This window comes from Schistocerca cancellata, chromosome 6 (assembly GCF_023864275.1).
Source record: "Schistocerca cancellata isolate TAMUIC-IGC-003103 chromosome 6, iqSchCanc2.1, whole genome shotgun sequence".
Taxonomy (NCBI): Eukaryota; Metazoa; Arthropoda; class Insecta; order Orthoptera; family Acrididae; genus Schistocerca; species Schistocerca cancellata.
In genome coordinates this window covers 113,002,648-113,020,195 of record NC_064631.1, presented here as the reverse complement: position 1 = coordinate 113,020,195, position 17,548 = coordinate 113,002,648, and the positions used below count along the sequence as shown (strand labels likewise).

The 17,548-nt window shown below is 41.0% G+C and overlaps 1 protein-coding gene across 3 annotated transcripts in view; it reads right to left on the bottom strand.

Annotated features, from left to right (window-relative positions):
• LOC126088551 (WD repeat-containing protein 89) overlaps positions 1-17,548 on the bottom strand; it is a 235,217-nt gene that overhangs the window by 169,153 nt on the left and 48,516 nt on the right. For all 3 annotated transcript variants that reach the window (XM_049906731.1, XM_049906732.1, XM_049906730.1), the window contains 2 exons: positions 12,573-12,689; positions 11,039-11,139 (listed from right to left, as the gene is read on the bottom strand). In XM_049906731.1, the coding sequence (XP_049762688.1) occupies positions 11,039-11,139; positions 12,573-12,689 (218 nt within the window). The remainder of the gene's footprint in view (positions 1-11,038; positions 11,140-12,572; positions 12,690-17,548) is intronic.

Genomic DNA, 17,548 nt, shown 5'->3' with positions numbered 1-17,548 from the left:
AATACATAGAAGGTTTACATAAAGAAAAGAAACTTGAAGAGAATATTATAGAAAGAAAGGCGGAATGGATGAAGATGAGGTGGCAGATCTGATACTGCAAGTAGGATTTGATAGAGCACTGAAAGACTTAAGATGAAACAAGTGATGTAGAGCACACAACATTCCATTCCATCAGAAGTATTAATAGCATTCCATCAGAATTATTAACATCCTTAGGAAAACCAACTATGACATCTGTTCCATTTTGTATGCAGTATTTACGAGACAGGCAAAGTACCTTTCATACTTAAGGAAGAATGCAATAATTCCAATACCAAAAAAGGCAGATGCTGTTGGGTGGTTCTGAGATAGGTGGCACACTGGTTAGCACAATGGACTTACATTCGAGAGGACGACATTTCAAATCCATGTCCAAGCATTATGATTTCAGATTTCATCATTTTCCTAAATTGCTCTACGAAAACATCAGGACTGCTCCCTTGAAAAGATCATGGCCCATTTCCTATCATTTTGAAATCAGAGCTTGCACTTCAACTCTAACAATCTTCCTATAGATGGGACATTAAACTCTAATCTTCCTTCCTTCCTGACAAGTGTTTTACTGAACCACCAATTTAATAAGTCACGGTTACAAAATGGAAATTCTTGGTTGGAATAATACGTAAAATAAAGGAAAGGCAACCACCTACCTACGGCTGACTGATGTGCGATGCATAGAAACACGCAAAATGAAACAGTATTTACACTAGCTTTCGACCTCTTTCTCTATTCATACACACAGACGTCCAAATGCACACACCTACATTAAAACAAACAGTTGATTATCAACTGCAGTTGCAATGGTAGAAGGGAGTGGGAAGGGGGTAGGAAAGGACATATGAGGGAAGGAGAGGGCAGCAGGATAGTGAGAGACAGGTCTTTCGACAGATGACTGTCTGCACAACAAGATGAAAAGTGTTCTGAGTGTAGAGTAAGGGAAAGGGGAGAAAGGGAGGATACGAAATGGCTCATGTAGTGAAGCAGCTGATGAAGACATTTGTGTTGCGGTGTGCAGCATGTTCGGTAACCAGATGGTCAAGTTTGTATTTTGCCACAGTTTGGTGGTGGCCATTAATAAGAGTAGACAGCTGGTTACTTGTCAACTGCAGTTGCAATGGTAGAAGGGAGTGAGAAGGGGGTAGGAAAGGACATATGAGGGAAGGAGAGGGCAGCACTTGTCATTCCCACACAGAATGCTGCACAGTAATTGCAGCATAACTAATACACAAAATGGCTGCTTTCACATGTGGCCTTCTTAATAGGGTATCACATGTGGCCTTCTTAATAGGGTAAGAAATGTCTATGACTGGACTGTAATAGGATGCAATGGGTGAGTGTATGGGACAGGTCTTGCAATTCAGTTGATCACTCACTCATGGGGTGTACAATTGAGAGCAGGATTGAAACAGATATGGGCAAGGATATTCTGTAGGTTGAGTGGGTGGCACAGAACACAACTTTGGGTGATATGGGTAGAATTTTGGGCAGGATATCCCTCAGTTCAGGTCATGAGAGGAGGTAGTCGAAGCCCTGATGAAGGATGGTGGTTGACCTTTTCATGGCTAGGGTGATATTGCGTGATCAGAGGAGTGTTGGTCAATGGCTGATTAATTGGTTTACTGGTGTCAGAGGAGTAAATGGCACATGAGTCTGTTTTATGAATGAGCTGGGTATGATACTGTCTGTCAACAGAGGATATTGACATTTTTTGACAACTCCTGCTTTCCGCTGCACACGTGGCATCCACAGTTGAAGAGCCTGTAAATAATTGACTTTTTGACATGGAATGGGTGACAGCTGTCATACTTGAGGTACTGTTGGTGGTTGGTGCACTTGATATGGGCAGACTTACTTATGAAACCAGTAGAGAGATGGAGACTGAGATATAGAAAGATGGCTTGTTGAATTGAGAAGGACTAAGTGAAGTGGATTTGGGAGTACATTTGAGGTTATTGAGGAAAGAGCAACTGTTGTCCCTGTCATGAGTCCAGATCGTGAAAGTGTTATCAATGAGTCTGAACCAGACAACATGTTTTAGATGTTGACTGGCTAGCAAGGATTCCTCCAGATAGCTCATAAATAAGTTGACAAAATGATGCCATGCAAGTACTGATAGACGGAGGTTTTATGTGGGATTTTTTTTCTATCTTCCTCTCGTTTCCTCCCCTCCCTCCCCCACCCCTCCCTACTCTCTACCTTTTATATACTCTACCCTCTGAACTAATTTCATCTTGTTGCACAGCCATTAAATCATCTGTCAGAGGACCTGCTTACACTATCCTGCCACCTTCTCCTTGCCACATGCATCCTTCCCTACCCCATCCCCATCTTCCAAGGCAACTGCTACTGTCAGTTCTGCCATGGGTGCGTATATGGGTATCTGTGTAGTTGTGTGTGTGAATATGTGTAATTTTACTAGAAAAAGAGCAAGGGCTCAAAAGCTAATGTAAAAAATAATTTCTGTTATATGTTTTTATGCACTATATATCAGTCAGCTATAAGTGTTTGGTTGCCATTCCTTTACTTTATGTACAAATTATCCACAGAAATATGGAACAACTGGAAGAAGCCAACCTGGGAGAAAGTCAGCTTGGCTTTTGGAAAAATGTAGGAAGATGCAGGGCAATACTAACCCTATGACTTATCTTAGAACATTTTTGAAGAAAGGCAACCCTACATGCAAGCATATGCACACAAACACAAGCTATATATACCTCAATTTTGGTCCTTGACTGAATGAAGAAACTGCTACACATCCAATCAACTTTTTGACATACCTAAATGCAAAATTATTTTCAGATTACAAATGTACTAATTGCTTACATCAAGAATTTTTTTTATGAAGAATTCACGAATTTTAAACTATAACATACCTGTTTCTCTGTGTACTATGTAAAGCAAACTGAAACACACAATGTCAGTGTCCATCCACTGTTTTTCATCTAATTACTATCCCATCCATTCTGTCATCACCTCCTATGAGTCACTTCCTATGAAGGTGGGGTAGATAACAGGAGGGAATGCACCAGCTCGTACAGCTAATTTATTCATCTTTTAAATACAGTTGCTGTTCAAGTTTACTGTGGTCATATTACCATAACCTTTGTTTCTACCATGTCGGGTCCCACAGCCCACCAGCATAACAGTGCTGCACTACAGGTGGCCTGTGCCAAAAGACACAGGTGCTACACCAGCAAACACCCCCACGGCAGTTCCGAGCAGAGATCTTGCTGAAAGGTGGCATTGGTATTGCCCATGAGGGTGCAGTCTGCATATACCTACTCACTTCCACAGGATTATGTACTCGAAAGTAGGTCTCACCATATCCTGGCGACTCAGCAGTATTTAGGCCAGCGCATGGCTACAGTTAGTCTATTCTCAATGAATGAGCTCTCTGGGTTTTATGCCGACCACTGCTGCTGTTGCTCAATCAGAAGCTCTACTAGGATCTCCCCGTAACTTGCCATCTGAAGTCAATCTACCTGCCTTGGATCTTCACATCTAACACTATGTGGAGAAGCCAGCTGTCGTCTTTGAGCTACGTCCAGACTTGGCCTTCAGTGTGTGGCTATGTGTGACTTGGGTATTTTGGCCTGTTGCAATGTCTGTCCAAATAGAGACAATCAGTTCCTTGTGAACCAATACTTTGACTCTAGTAATTGTGATTCAGTTCTCAGTTTCTGACTATCCACCAGGCTTGTGTATTTCACCCATTTCAAAGACAGAGACGTGATTGTGAACTATTTTGTGTATTGTGTAATTACATTCCAAAGAAGTAGAATTGAAGTTTTATGTTCATTTCAACAAACTTGCTTTCCACTGTCTACTTGGGCTTACTTCTCTATGTCGAATTCAGCGTGGGACCCTTCAATTGACAACATGGTTTTTCTTCTGTGGTTACACTCTGCACACTTGTGCTAGGCCCAAGGAGGACTGTTCTTCTGTGTGTTTTTTCTGAGTTTCTGGCAGGCTAATGTTTGCTCTTCGTTCCAGTATGTCTGCATCTAAGAATGAGACCCTCAAGTCTTACTGCTTCTACCAAACATGCAATAGGTCCTGGAGCTAATTTCAGAGAAGATGGCTGCCATCACCAACACGACACTAGAAATCTCCACTTGGTTGTCTTGCACTTACTCTTTGGTAAAGGGATTTCTTATGGCACCCCTGGTATTCCAGGCACCTGTCAAAAAGGTGGAACAGTGGGCCAACTATGTCCTCCATCTTGAACAGCACTTCATCATCCATAGGATCTCACATGAAATTTAGCAGTGGACATATTTTTGGCCTATGCAGAAGCAGAAATCTACCACCTCTTGCAGCAGCTCAGTCCTGAAGTCAAACCACATGCTTTACCATATGAACATTTAAAATCCTATTTGTTGGACTATTTTGATCCTCACATGCATATGGCAGATGTCCGCCACAAGTTTTGTTAGATGCCGTAAACAAAACAGACAGTAATAAAGAGAGAAGATAACACACATGCAAGGCATTTCCAATACTGCCATTTCCGGTGTCCTACTTCTCACTGCAAATAGTCTTATGCAGAACTGCTGGTTAGGGACATGATCTTGTCCCACTCTTTAAATGAAGGACTCCCAAATAATCTCTTAAATGTCAATTGTCCATTTTTAGTTACAACTGTTCCCTTCAACCAAGCTTTTGAACATTCCACCACAACCTTGGCAGTTCTGCAGGAACCACTGCAGGTGTTTGCCATGTGCCCAACACATAAGATCCAAGCTCAGCACTGTCCCCCAAGCTGGCCTGCTTCGCTGGCCGAGCCCTCCCTTGCAAACACACGGCAGATGGATGGCACACCCATCAATTATCTTCATGCAGTAATAACACATCACCACCACCAGCAGTGCTTTTTAGGTAGGGTAAAGTGTACAGCTTGTAGAAAAAATGTGCACAAAGCTGAAGAGTTCCAGTTGCCCACGAAAATGAACATTGGAGGGATCCTGATTCAGATGAAGAAGTTAACTGTGTCTAACGTCCTAATGTTCTCCATGTCCAGACTGTCTCCCCCATCTCTGATAAATTATTACCATTGTAAGAGACTATCAGCACCATCCTACTTATTTTTTCAAATTGATACTGGTTTTTTAAACACTATTGTCAATTCGAGGACATATTGCAGCCTGGGCTCTCCTATACTACAACCTTTACCTGAGCAGCTGAAAAGCTACAGCAATGAAACTACTGAAATAAAGGATAGTTTAGCACTATGGTTCAGTATCTAGCAGCATCCCTCTCAGCCTGCATCCTCATGGTGACGCAATGGGAGCCACAAACATTTTGAGACTGGATTTTTTCAATGTCCTTGGTTTAGAATTCCACAATTTAATGAATCACATCCAATTATTTGTCCCAAGTTCCTATCGGTGACACCTTTGTTCAGAACATGTCTCAGTTTTCTTACATCCATCCACCAACATCACTGACTTTGAAGCACATGTCTCTTTACTGCCTTCGATCACGCCCAAGTTTTTTAAGGCACGGAATGTTCCTTTTGCTCTGTATGACAAACTTCGTGATGAATTGGAACACCTACGTGAGAGAAGGAATTCTTATCCCGTTTACAAACAGGGAGTGGGCTACTCCAATTGTGGTCAGTGAAAAATCAAATGTACCATTGAGGATTTGTGAAAATTCTGGGTGAAATATCAATTCCCAGTCTGTCATCAAAACGTACACTGTTCCTAAAGTGGAGGATATCATGGCGCACCTTGCCGGAGGCAAAATTTTTGCAAAATTTGACTTACAGTATGCTTACATGCAGCTTCCCTTGGACAAAGCATCCAAAAGCTTACTGGTCATCATTCCAACGGTATTTGGAACACCTCACGAGACATTCGGAGCTGGCAAATTAATTGAACAACAACATTATCATTGTCAAAAAAGCACAGGTTCTAGCAACCAATTTGGAGTCCTTGTTCAGAGCGCACTCCAATAGGCTAATTTGGAATGCAATAAGGAAACATGCTGTTTCTTCATGGGGCAAGTGGTATATCTGGGACACGGTTTCAGCACATTAGGGAAACACCCCACTCCACATAACATCAAAGCTACACAAAACCTACCAGCCTCCTGAAATGCCAAACGACTCAAATCAGTGTTAGGCCAACTCAAATACTACAGAAAATCCATTCCTCTTGCAGCAGCAAAATCATCTCCTTCACAAGAATGTTAAGTGGAATATCTGGCATTCCAAGAACAAAAACAGGATCCAGTCCACCCATGTGCCTAATGGCATATGATCTTTCGAAGCCCCTGATAGTGGCAGCAGATGCATCTGATTACGGATTGTGGACCAATTCTTTCTCACAAAGTTGACAGAGATGAACTCCTATATTGTGTTTGTTTCGATGACATAATGAAGGCACAGCAAAATTACAAAAAAATGGTTCAAATGGCTCTGAGCACTATGGGACTTAACATCTATTGTCAGCAGTCCCCTAGAACTTGGAACTACTTAAACCTAACTAACCTAAGGACATCACACAACATCCAGTCATCACGAGGCAGAGAAAATCCCTGACCCCGCCGGGAATCGAACCCGGGAACTCGGGCGCGGGAAGCGAGAATGCTACTGCACGATCACGAGCTGAGGACAGCAAAATTACAGTCAAATAAAAAAGCAATCCTTAGGTTATCAGTTTAGTGTTGAAGAAATTTCATGCTTATGTGTACGGATGGATGGTGATTTATCCTGTTAACGGATCGTAAGCCTCCGTTACCAAAGTTCAACACTTATGCTAACATTCCAACCTGGGTACCAGTACTCCGAGAAGTTTAGCAATTGGCAAAGAAGCATTGGCCAAGCGATCGTAAAGCTCTAGAATGTTCAGATGTTCAGGCCTACTGGTACTGCTGACATGAGTTACCCACTCTCAATGGTGTCCTCTTGCTCCAAGGAGAAAACAGCCACATGAGAGTAGTCATTACACATCCACAACGCCACGTACTGACAATACTTCGTGAAAGCCATTGGTGTGTGGGCATCACCAAATAGATGGTGTCGACAAACGCATAGGACACATGCTTGTAGCTTGCACAACACACAACACAAGCAGGCAGCACCAGCTGGTTGGTATTTTCTTTGGCCTGACGCAACATCCCTGTGGCCTTGCATTCATCTACAAGGGGCATTCAAAAAGTAATGAAGCATATTTTTTTCTGAAAGCAAGCTGGTTTTATTCAGGATTTCAATAAGCTATACTAATCCCCACTTTTCGGTTACAAAACCCTTTATTATCTCCGTTCAATGTGACAGCCTTATGGTACATTACTGGGAGGGCCTGTATGCCAGCACGATACCACTCTAACGGTCAACATCGGAGTCAATGTCTTGCTGCATCAATAGCCTCCCCATCATCCACGTACTGCTTCCCATCGAGTGCATCCTTCATGGGACCAGACAGATGGAAATCGGAAGGTGAGAGATCTGGGCTGTAGGGTGGATGGAGAAGAACAATTCAATGAAGTTTTGTGAGATACTCTCAGGTCTACAGACTTATGTGAGGCCTTGCATTGTCATGGAGAAGAAGTAGTTCATTGGCATTTTTGTGGCAACGAACAAGCTGAAGTCGTTTCTTAATTTCCTGAGGGTAGCAAAATACACTTCAGAATTTATTACTGCGCCACGATGGTGGACATCAAACAGAATAACACCTTAAGAGCCACAGAATACTGTCACCAAGACTTTACTGACCGAACCTTTTCTTCGGAGGATAGGTGGTGTGGTGCCTTTTAACGGACAGCCGTTTTGTTTCCAGTTCAAAGTGACCAGTCCATGTTGTGACGACGCTTGATAAAAAATTGTCATGATCAGCCTTGTAACACACAAGAAATTCTGAACAGATAGTTCTTCATTGCTCTTTATGGTCTTCCATAAAGGATTCCAGCAGACACACACCTTTGAGTACCCCGAATCGTGGCTGTGTGTGTCAGCACTACCAACAGAGATGTCCAGTTGAGCAGCGAGGTGTCTGATTGTGATCCACTGATCACCTCAAATGAGAGAGTCCACACGTTCCAATGTTGCAGGAGTCAATTGCTGTGTGCAGCCAACCGGCCGGCATGTGGGTGATCAGAGAGGTACTTATGACTTAGTTGTGATGATTACAGGCAGCTTGTCCAATGACTCACAATGCTTTTGTTCACTGTCAGGTGTCTGTAGACATTCTGCAAGTGCCTATGAACATCTGCAATGCTCTGGTTTTCTGCCAAAAGAAACTCAGTGACAGTTCTCTGCTTAGAACGCACCTCTATTACAGATGCTCTTCTGAAGGCTACATACAGTGCCACAACCTATCAGAGCTTCATGAAAGTACAGGGTCTGAAGCAGAAATATTCCACGATGTTCCACAACAAATTCTTCTGCACTTCTGCACTCCCCACTCCCCACCCCCCTCCCACCCCCACTGCAGCTGAAACTGGCCGAGTTGAGCACCCTTCGTGGATTTCGTGGTCGATTGTGAAAGATGCCGGCAGCAGTTTTCCATACTTTTCACAGATGCACTCGGTGTCATCAACAGAAAGCGTCCAGGCCTTATCCCACATCTTCTCAACTGAAATTCTCCCAGAAACCACTACAACGGATAATGACCCTCAGTTCACAACAGCAGAATTTCACAGTTTTTGTTTGGAGAATGGTGCAGTTTTCATACATAAAGTGCTCTTCCACCCTGCTTCCAACAAACTGGTGGAGAGGTTCGTCCACACTGACAAAGTTGCACCAACAGTATGATCTCAACCAGAGTGCTTCCTACCACTCCTCTCCACAGAATGGGCAGCCCAGCTAAAAAACTCCATCATCAGCTAAATCAATCACTAATGTCTATCATCCATCCCAACACTCTCCCGCCCCCACCTGGCCTTCATGCTTAACTCTTATGACCTTCAGGATCCAGTCTGGATACTAGTTTTTTCTAGGGTTCACCAACAATGGGTACCAGCTCAAGTTGAACACATTCTGGGCAGAGCAATGATTTAAGTCCAATCATGTAACAGTTCACACTGTAGGAAGCATATCACGCAGGTGCAGGCATTGGCTGACCAGACAGAAGAATTTCACAAATTTTTGTTGCATAGTCAGTCCCCTCAAAGCCCAAGAGTGTTGAATGGCACCACTGGCTACTTAGCCACAGGAACTGCAGACCACAGAATCTGGGACACCGGTCTTCCAGCAGGCCAGGCACCCACTCCCAAGAATGATAACAGCAGTCTCCCATATTCTCCGCTTCCACACGGCATCACCGTTTGGGATGCCGAGATGTCTCACCAACTCTCCTGTAAGGGGTGAGGGATACTTTGTCAGGGTTCACAGCCCTCCAGCATAATAGCGTTGCGCCACAGGTGGCCTATGCCAAAAATCACTGGGGCTACTATTGCGAGCATCCCCATTGCAGTTCTGAGTGCACACCTCACTGACAGGTGGCAGCTGCATCGCTTCAAGAGGGCGCAATCAGTGAGGAACTATTCGCACTTCTGCAGGATCACATGCTCAAAACTAGATCTGACTGTATCCAGGGACCTCAACAGTATTTAGGCCACCAAGTGGCTATTCCTTGTCAGTTCTCTAGGCATGAGCTTTCTGGGGTTTACACCAACAGCTGCCATGGTTCCTCAATCACAACTCTCCTGGAATCCTCTCACAACCTATCATCTGACAACAATCTACTTGTCAGTGATCTTCACCTCTGACATGCTATGGAGCCATTAGCAGTTGTCCTTCAGCTATGCCAAGACAGGGTCTCTACACCATGGACCTCTGGGACCTTGGTGTCAGTTCCTCGTTAACCAGTACTTTGTTTCTAGTAACTCTGATTCAGTTTTCAGTGGCTGACAGACCACCACACTTATGAATCATCCACGCTAAAGACACAGACTTAAACACGAATGTTTTTTGTGTTGTTTAATTACACCCTGCAGGAGTATTAAAGTTTTATGTCCATTTTAATAAACTTGCATTTCATTATTTACCTGGGCTTTAGTTCCCAACGTCAAACCCAGCATGGGTCACTGCAGTTTCATTTGTCCAGTCTCTGATTGGTCATCAACTTTTATGACAGTACACAATATTGCCAAGGAAATACAGTGGCCAGGAACTCCAATATACTTGCCAGTTACATGCATCTGTTACACAGCTCTTGGAGTAGATTATGTACCAACATCAGTTTCTAACACCACCATCCACAAGCATACACTCAACTATATTAAACACTCTCTACAGATAAAAAACTTAGAGAGATAACTCACACTTTGTGATAGAAAGATATGATTTTAAAGAAGGAAACAAGTAATTCAAGTTATGCAGCTGAACTAACTCTCAATATTTTTGTATGTCCATCACTCTGATTGTAGGTTTGAGGGACTTCGACTGTTCATTGATGTAACAAAATGGAACACCTGCTGCTGTCTTTTCCATGTTATTTATTATGTAGCTATCAGTTTCGGCGATTCAATATACCATCTTCAGGTCTTAACTGACAGTGAGGGGGTTAACTCCAATCATATACACGAGTCCACCAGTGGCCAATATATACAAACTGATTTCCGTATACTGTAACAACGATGTTGTCTCTCCAACCATCAACTATCAACTGTTGGTAGTTGATTGAAAGGACAGCTGCCGGTGCTCCATTTTATTACCTAACTCTCAAGGTCTCCCAGTCAACAATGGCACATCACTAATGAAACACAATGATTAAAATACTTAAACATTAAAATGGTAATTAATGCAGATAAGCTGTTGTTCCAGTTATTTAAGAGTTGCAGCTGATGAAGTGATGCCACTCTGCTATCTAGGACATAATATTACCCAACATGATCAAAGGAATGGAACAAGAAGTGCAAAATACATTCTAACAATGGAAGTCCAGGATGTAATAACAATAGTAAGAAAAGGATAGATTGCTAGTCAGCTCTCAATACCTCTATAAATACAGATTTCTTGGACACACTTAATTACCAAAAAAATGTAGAGATTTACCTTTCAATTCAGCAACACAGGTCTTGCTTCGAAGATCATGAACTTTTACAGTGCCATCTAGTGATGATGAGTAAAGCAAGTGCTCATTCTTTGATGAAAATCTATGGGAAAATTAATGCATGTAAAGCATGAATCCAGGCTAACTGTTTTACATATAACAACCATTATATAATGAAAAAAAAAACCATAACATATAGAGTACATGCCAAATATGTATGTTCTCTACTTTTTCAGAATATTACAGTTTGGCAAAAATGACTTATTTTTCACAGATATTTTACTCCACATGTCCCTATTTACTAGTAACGATAATTCATCTATTTTGTTATTTTTACTCTTTCAGCCTACTATACACTTCCCTTATTTACTGTACTAATAAAGGAAGGCCACGACATTGGAATCACAGATTTACTTCAAACTTTGTACACCTTCAGTAGGCCATTGAAACAACATAATGTGCAAGTAGTAAGATGCACTACTCTGGCAATTCCGAAAAAGTCACAAGAGGCAATTCTGAGAAAATCACAAGAGATGTTCTACACAACTATTATGTGGCTGATGTACCTGTGCATAGTATTTGCATGTCAGAGTCCTTGGTGGTCAAGTGGTTCGTGTTTGAGCTTCGTAAGATGAACATGTATGTGACGACGGTTCAACTACTGCTTGAACTTTTTTTTTTTTTTTTTTTCCTTCACCACTGGTCATATTATTTAACTTGTATGACTTTTGAGAAATAATATAATGAGGAAAAAAATCACTTGTATTTGCATGAAGATTCAATTTATGTTTTCCATGTCTGTATGACAAATACCATCCTGCAACATATGATGAGAGCACATCCAACAAGTAATTGTATCACTCTTGTGGTCTCGCACATTGTAACTAACTTTCTTTTCTAAGCATGTCCCTCATCCTTGAAAATTTAATTACAAATAGTAAATAGTCAAATAACACATGAAATTCACTACAACTTCATGAAAATGCACATGGATTGTTTTTTTATTATATTATCTCTCAAATGGCATACAAATTAAATAATGTGACCAGTGATGAAAAAAATACAGATTAAAAAGTAAGTGGTTGGAGGATTCGAGTTGTCACCTCGTACACAATCTGCTTGCAACATGCATACACTAACCACTTGACCACAGTGACTTGTAATGATTGGCGCCTTCGCACAGATACATCAGTTACATAATAAACGCATAAAACTTCTCTTATTATTTGCACATTATGTTGTTTCAATGGTCCACTAAAGGTGTACAAAGTTTTAAGTAAAGTCGTGATCTCAACGTCGTGGCCTCGCCTTGTTAAGAAGTAGTTAAAATGTAAATGTGAAACACACAAAAGTCATTTGTTGTATGATGCACAGTTTTAATTATTTCATTTGCCATAGAGTCCTTAGAAGTTAACTATCCACACTATCATATTAAATAACATATTTTGTCAAAAATGACTGATTAGTCAAACAAACAGCAACTTCGAGTTTCAGGGAATCATTAATATAAGTCTTAAATTTGATTCGGTTACTTACTTTACATCTGTAATTGTGCTTGTATGAGCAGGGAAACTACAAACACGGTGCAGATTACAGACATCATACAATGCTAGTGAGTAGTCTGAGAGACCGAGTGCCACCGATTTTCCGGACCTGAAAAATTGTGAGTATTACATTTTTTAATTATATGCAATGTGGAAATTTTTAGTTAACTGGACTGCAGATTTAAAGTAGGTACAAGGAAACAGCTAGTGGGAAAGTAATCAATGATAAGCTTTGATGGTTATCTAGGAAACATACCATGACCAGATGAGACAAAGTCAATAAAATAACATAAGCAACAGAGCACATTTACAAAATTGAGACACTTTAACAAATTTATCAGTTGCTATTTGTCTGATATTTTTTTATATGCCCATAACATTTTGATTGATCCAGTCATTCATGCATCACATTCAGTAAATCCTATCATGTAGGTGATTTTCCAGGGACTTTGAACAAATCTGATTACGTGCTGAAGACACAAAAATCATGGGATGCTTCCTAACATTGTGTCAGACCTCCTTTTGTCTGGCATGGTGCAACATCACAATGTGGCACAGTTTCAAGAAGTCGTTGGAAGTCTCTGCAGAAATACTGAGCCGTGCTGCCTGTATAGCCGTCTATAATTGTGAAAGTGTTTCCAGTGCAGAATTTTGTACATAAACTGGCCTCTCAATCATGTCCCATAAATGCTCAGTGGAATTCATATTGGGGGATCTGGGTCACCAAATCATTCACTCGAATTGTCCAGAATGTTCTTCAAATCAATCATGTACAATTGTGGTGTGGTGATATAGGGCACTGTCATCCATAAAAATTCCATGAAGTCCATGAATGGCTGCAAATGGTCTCCAAGTAGCAGAAATAACCATTTCCAGTCAATGATTGGTTTAGTTGGACTAGAGGACCCGGTCCTTTCATGTAAACACAGCCCACACCATTATGGAGCCACTACCAGCTTGCATAGTGCCTTAATGATGACCTGGGCCCATGGCTTCATGAGGTCTGCACCACAGCTGAATCCTACCATCAGATCTTACCACCAGAAATCAGGACTCATCTGACCAGGCCACAGTTTTGCAGTCATCTAGGGTCCAAGTGATTTGGTCACAAGCCCAAGAGACGCACTGCAGGCGATGTCGTACAGTTAGCAAAGACATTCGCATCAGTCATCTGCTATCATAGCCCCTTAATGCCATACTTTGTCATACTATCCTAACAGATATATTTGCTGCACATCCCACATTGATTTCTGCATTTATTTAATGCGGTGTTGCTTCTCTGTTAGCACTGACAACTCCACGAAAATACCGCTGCTCTTGGTCATTAAGTGAAGACTGTCAGCCACTGTGTTGTCCGTGGTGAGAAGTAATACCTAAAATTTGGTATTCTCAGCATGCTCTTGCCATTGTGGATCTCGGATTATTGAATTCCCAAATGATTTCAAAAATGGAATGTCCCATGCGTCTAACTTCAACTACCATTCCACATTCAAATTCTGTTAATTCCTGACATGTGGCCATAGTCTTGTTGGACACCTTTTCAGATGAATCACCTGCGTACAAATGACAGCTCCACTAATGCATTGCCTTGTTGAACCTTGTGTAATCGATACTTCGCCAACTGTACTGTGCATATCGCTATCCAATGGCAATAGTCACCTCAGTATACATTAACTGTCAGATTATTTCTGTTATCCTAACATCAGATTATGAGTAATGTAATTGGACAGATAAAAAAACTACTCACCAAATGGCGGCAGAACATACACATGAAAGACAGTTATAATTAGGCAAGCTTTTGGAGCCAGTGGCTTCTTCTTCAGGCAAGAGGAGGACTGGAGAGATCTAGGAAAAGGGGTAGATTTTGGGAAAGTCACCCAGAACCACAGGTCAGGGGGGTCAGAGTAGACTTACCAGATGGGATGAGAAGGAAAGACTGATTTCTCAGAACTCCGCAGGTATGAACTATTGCTACAACAGGTCTTTGGTTTTCACCAACCACCTGGGCTTAATTTATGTTAATTTCTTCCATCTCAGCAATTCTTTACAGTAACTATTCCTTTCTTCACTCCATTTTAGTTTTCTGTATCTTTCATTTTCTTACTTGTCTATTTTCTGCTGCCCCCCTTCCACCTCTGTTATGTACAATGTGCTTAGCTTTTCATAGTTACTAGTGGGTGCATGATGTTTAAGCAGTAATCTCTGTCTTGTATATTACCCTATCTTCCACCTTTAAGCTTCCAGGTTTTCAAATCTCATATGGTGAAAATTTATGACTACCACCAAATTATAAGTTAGGATGAATGGGCATAGACAGAGGGTGTATATTGGCAACACCCAATATCCTGTTGCAAAGCATACTCTACAACATGACAATCGTGACCTAGGTGCCTGTTTCACCACACGTGACATCTGGATTCTTCACCCAGACACCAGCTTCTCAGAACTCCACAGGTGGGAACTATCGCTACAATGTGTATTTGGTTCTTGCCACCTGCCTGACCTTAATTTACATTAATTTCTTCTTTCTAAGCATTTCTTCAAGTAACAAGTCCTTTCTTTGTTCTGTTTTAGTTTTCTAAATCTTTCATTTTCTTGTCTATTTTTTGCTGCCCCCCCCCCCCCCCTCCTACCTCTGTTACATACAATGCACTTAGCTTTTCACTCTTATTAACTGTCTGTCTGCTTAGCTGAGGGGTAAGTGTTTGCAGTGGGTCTGGGTTCAATTCCCGGGCTGGTTGGAGATTTCCTCCACTCGATCTCATCGTCACCGGCACACAAGTCACCCAGTGTGGAGTCACCTGAAATATGACCCACATTCGGTAGCCGAACTCCCACCAGTTGGCGCCTCCAAACCAAAAATGCCACATGATCACTTCCCCCCCCCCCCCTTATTAACTGGTGCACAATGTTTAAACAGTAATCTCTGTCTTGGACATTACCCTGTCTTCCACCTTTCAGTTCTCAGGTTTTCAAATCTTGTCTGGTGAAAATTAAACTACCAACAATTAGTCAGTCTTTCCTTCTTATCCCATCTGGTAAGTCTCCCCTGACCCATGGTTCTGGGTGACTTTCCCGAAAGCTACCCCTTTTCCTAGACATCGCCAGTTCTTTTCCTTCACAACTCTTCCTTCCCTTTCAAACTTTCTACCTGAAGAAAGAGCCACTAGCTCCGAAAGCCTGCCTAATTATAACCTTATTTTATGTGTGTGTTCTGCCACCACTTGGTGAGTAGATTTTTTTATCTATCAAATTCCATTATTTTGTCAAAAATTGATTCTTTTCATTGTTAAATTATGAGTAGTGATATTCTACTCAAATGGATAATTACTGGAATTACTAGAAATTACTTTGTATATGTATAGTGGAAGGAAAGCAACTAGTTTGATGAATGCCAATGCTCCTTCTCTTATACCACTCAGCTGCTTTTTTTATTTAATACTGGCTACGTCAAGCTCTGTTTAATACAAACACTACAGTTATGTGAAATTTACGTCCCTGACAGATATTCTGACAAACTGTACAGCAGTGGTTCTCAGGCTTTCTGAGACCATTACCCTAAGGGTAATCAGACACTGGCTAGTAACACCCCCCCCCCCCACACACACACAAACAAACAGATTATATCAACAACATTAACACATTACTAAACCCCTTTAGAATGAAAAAGAATTTTCTGTGAACACTTATTTCTGAAACTACAAAAGATAAATGATTATTTAGCTTCTGTGGGTGTTTTATTAAATCACAAGCTAATGAGTCAGTGAGACAATTGGTGCTGCTTATTTCTAACAATCTTTTATTATAGAATGATTACGCAATTCTCAGCGCTTCCTACAGATCCTCAGAAAGGAAAGCTAGCTGTCTATACTGAGACTAGACACTTATTACAGAACATACTTTCTTTGCACTACTCCTCCCCCTAGCAACACTTGCTTCATATATACCCCACACTCCCATTTAAAAGCAACAAAGTTAAAATGTGTGTACTATACTTATTGTTTGTACATCACTTTATAATTGGACTCCTTACTTCTGAACTGACTGAAATTGGAAGACTTTGGGCTACCCACACTTTGTCTCTCATCACTGCCACTAACAGTAATAATACTAATAGTAATAATAATAATAATAATAATAATAATAATAATAATAACGACAACAACAATAACAACAATTCACTAGAAGCCCTACAGCAGTGTTGTGGCATTACATAGCTACTGTTGGGCTCACAACTTGTTTATCTGTTGCTGAAAGAATAACAGAACAACTTCAGGTCCATAGCAAGAACTACCTTTGACTTGAAGTATGTATTTTTGTGAGATATTTAATTACGTGTAACATCTAAGTGTCAGTTTTACCATCAGAGATGCTCAAATGCTATTGCTTTCACCCCTCACAAAATTTCATTTTACCCATCGGAGGGTAAGTACCCACAGGTTAGGAACTGCTGTTGTGGAAGAAGTGACTAATAAGGTAATTTTTACATTGCTTTTTGAATAGTCAGGGATTTTCAATTATTTCCTGACATCTACTGGCACCTGCTCTATGACTTTACATCAGAGTACAAACTCAATTCAGAACTCTAGATAAGAATGCACAGTTTTACTGGAAACTATTTTTACTTCTACTATTGAGGTTAAATTCACTTTTGTTACTAAGAATGAGTACTATTAAGAAGTACATAGATTGGCATGTAAGTATAAGATATGTTAGGTCCCTGAAGAGACTTCTGCAAAACATTCGTTTATCAATGTGAATTAGGATAGAATCCTACTCACCACACACAAGAGGCACTGAACAACAGATATGCACAAAATAATAAATAAATAAAAATAAAAATAAATGTGCAACAGTACTTTTCAATGTGCTTGTCTCCTGTTTGTCACCTCCCCGTGCTGAGAACATTTTATCCTAATTCATATTGTTAATCCATCTCAGATTTCCCATGTTAGTATATGAACTTTG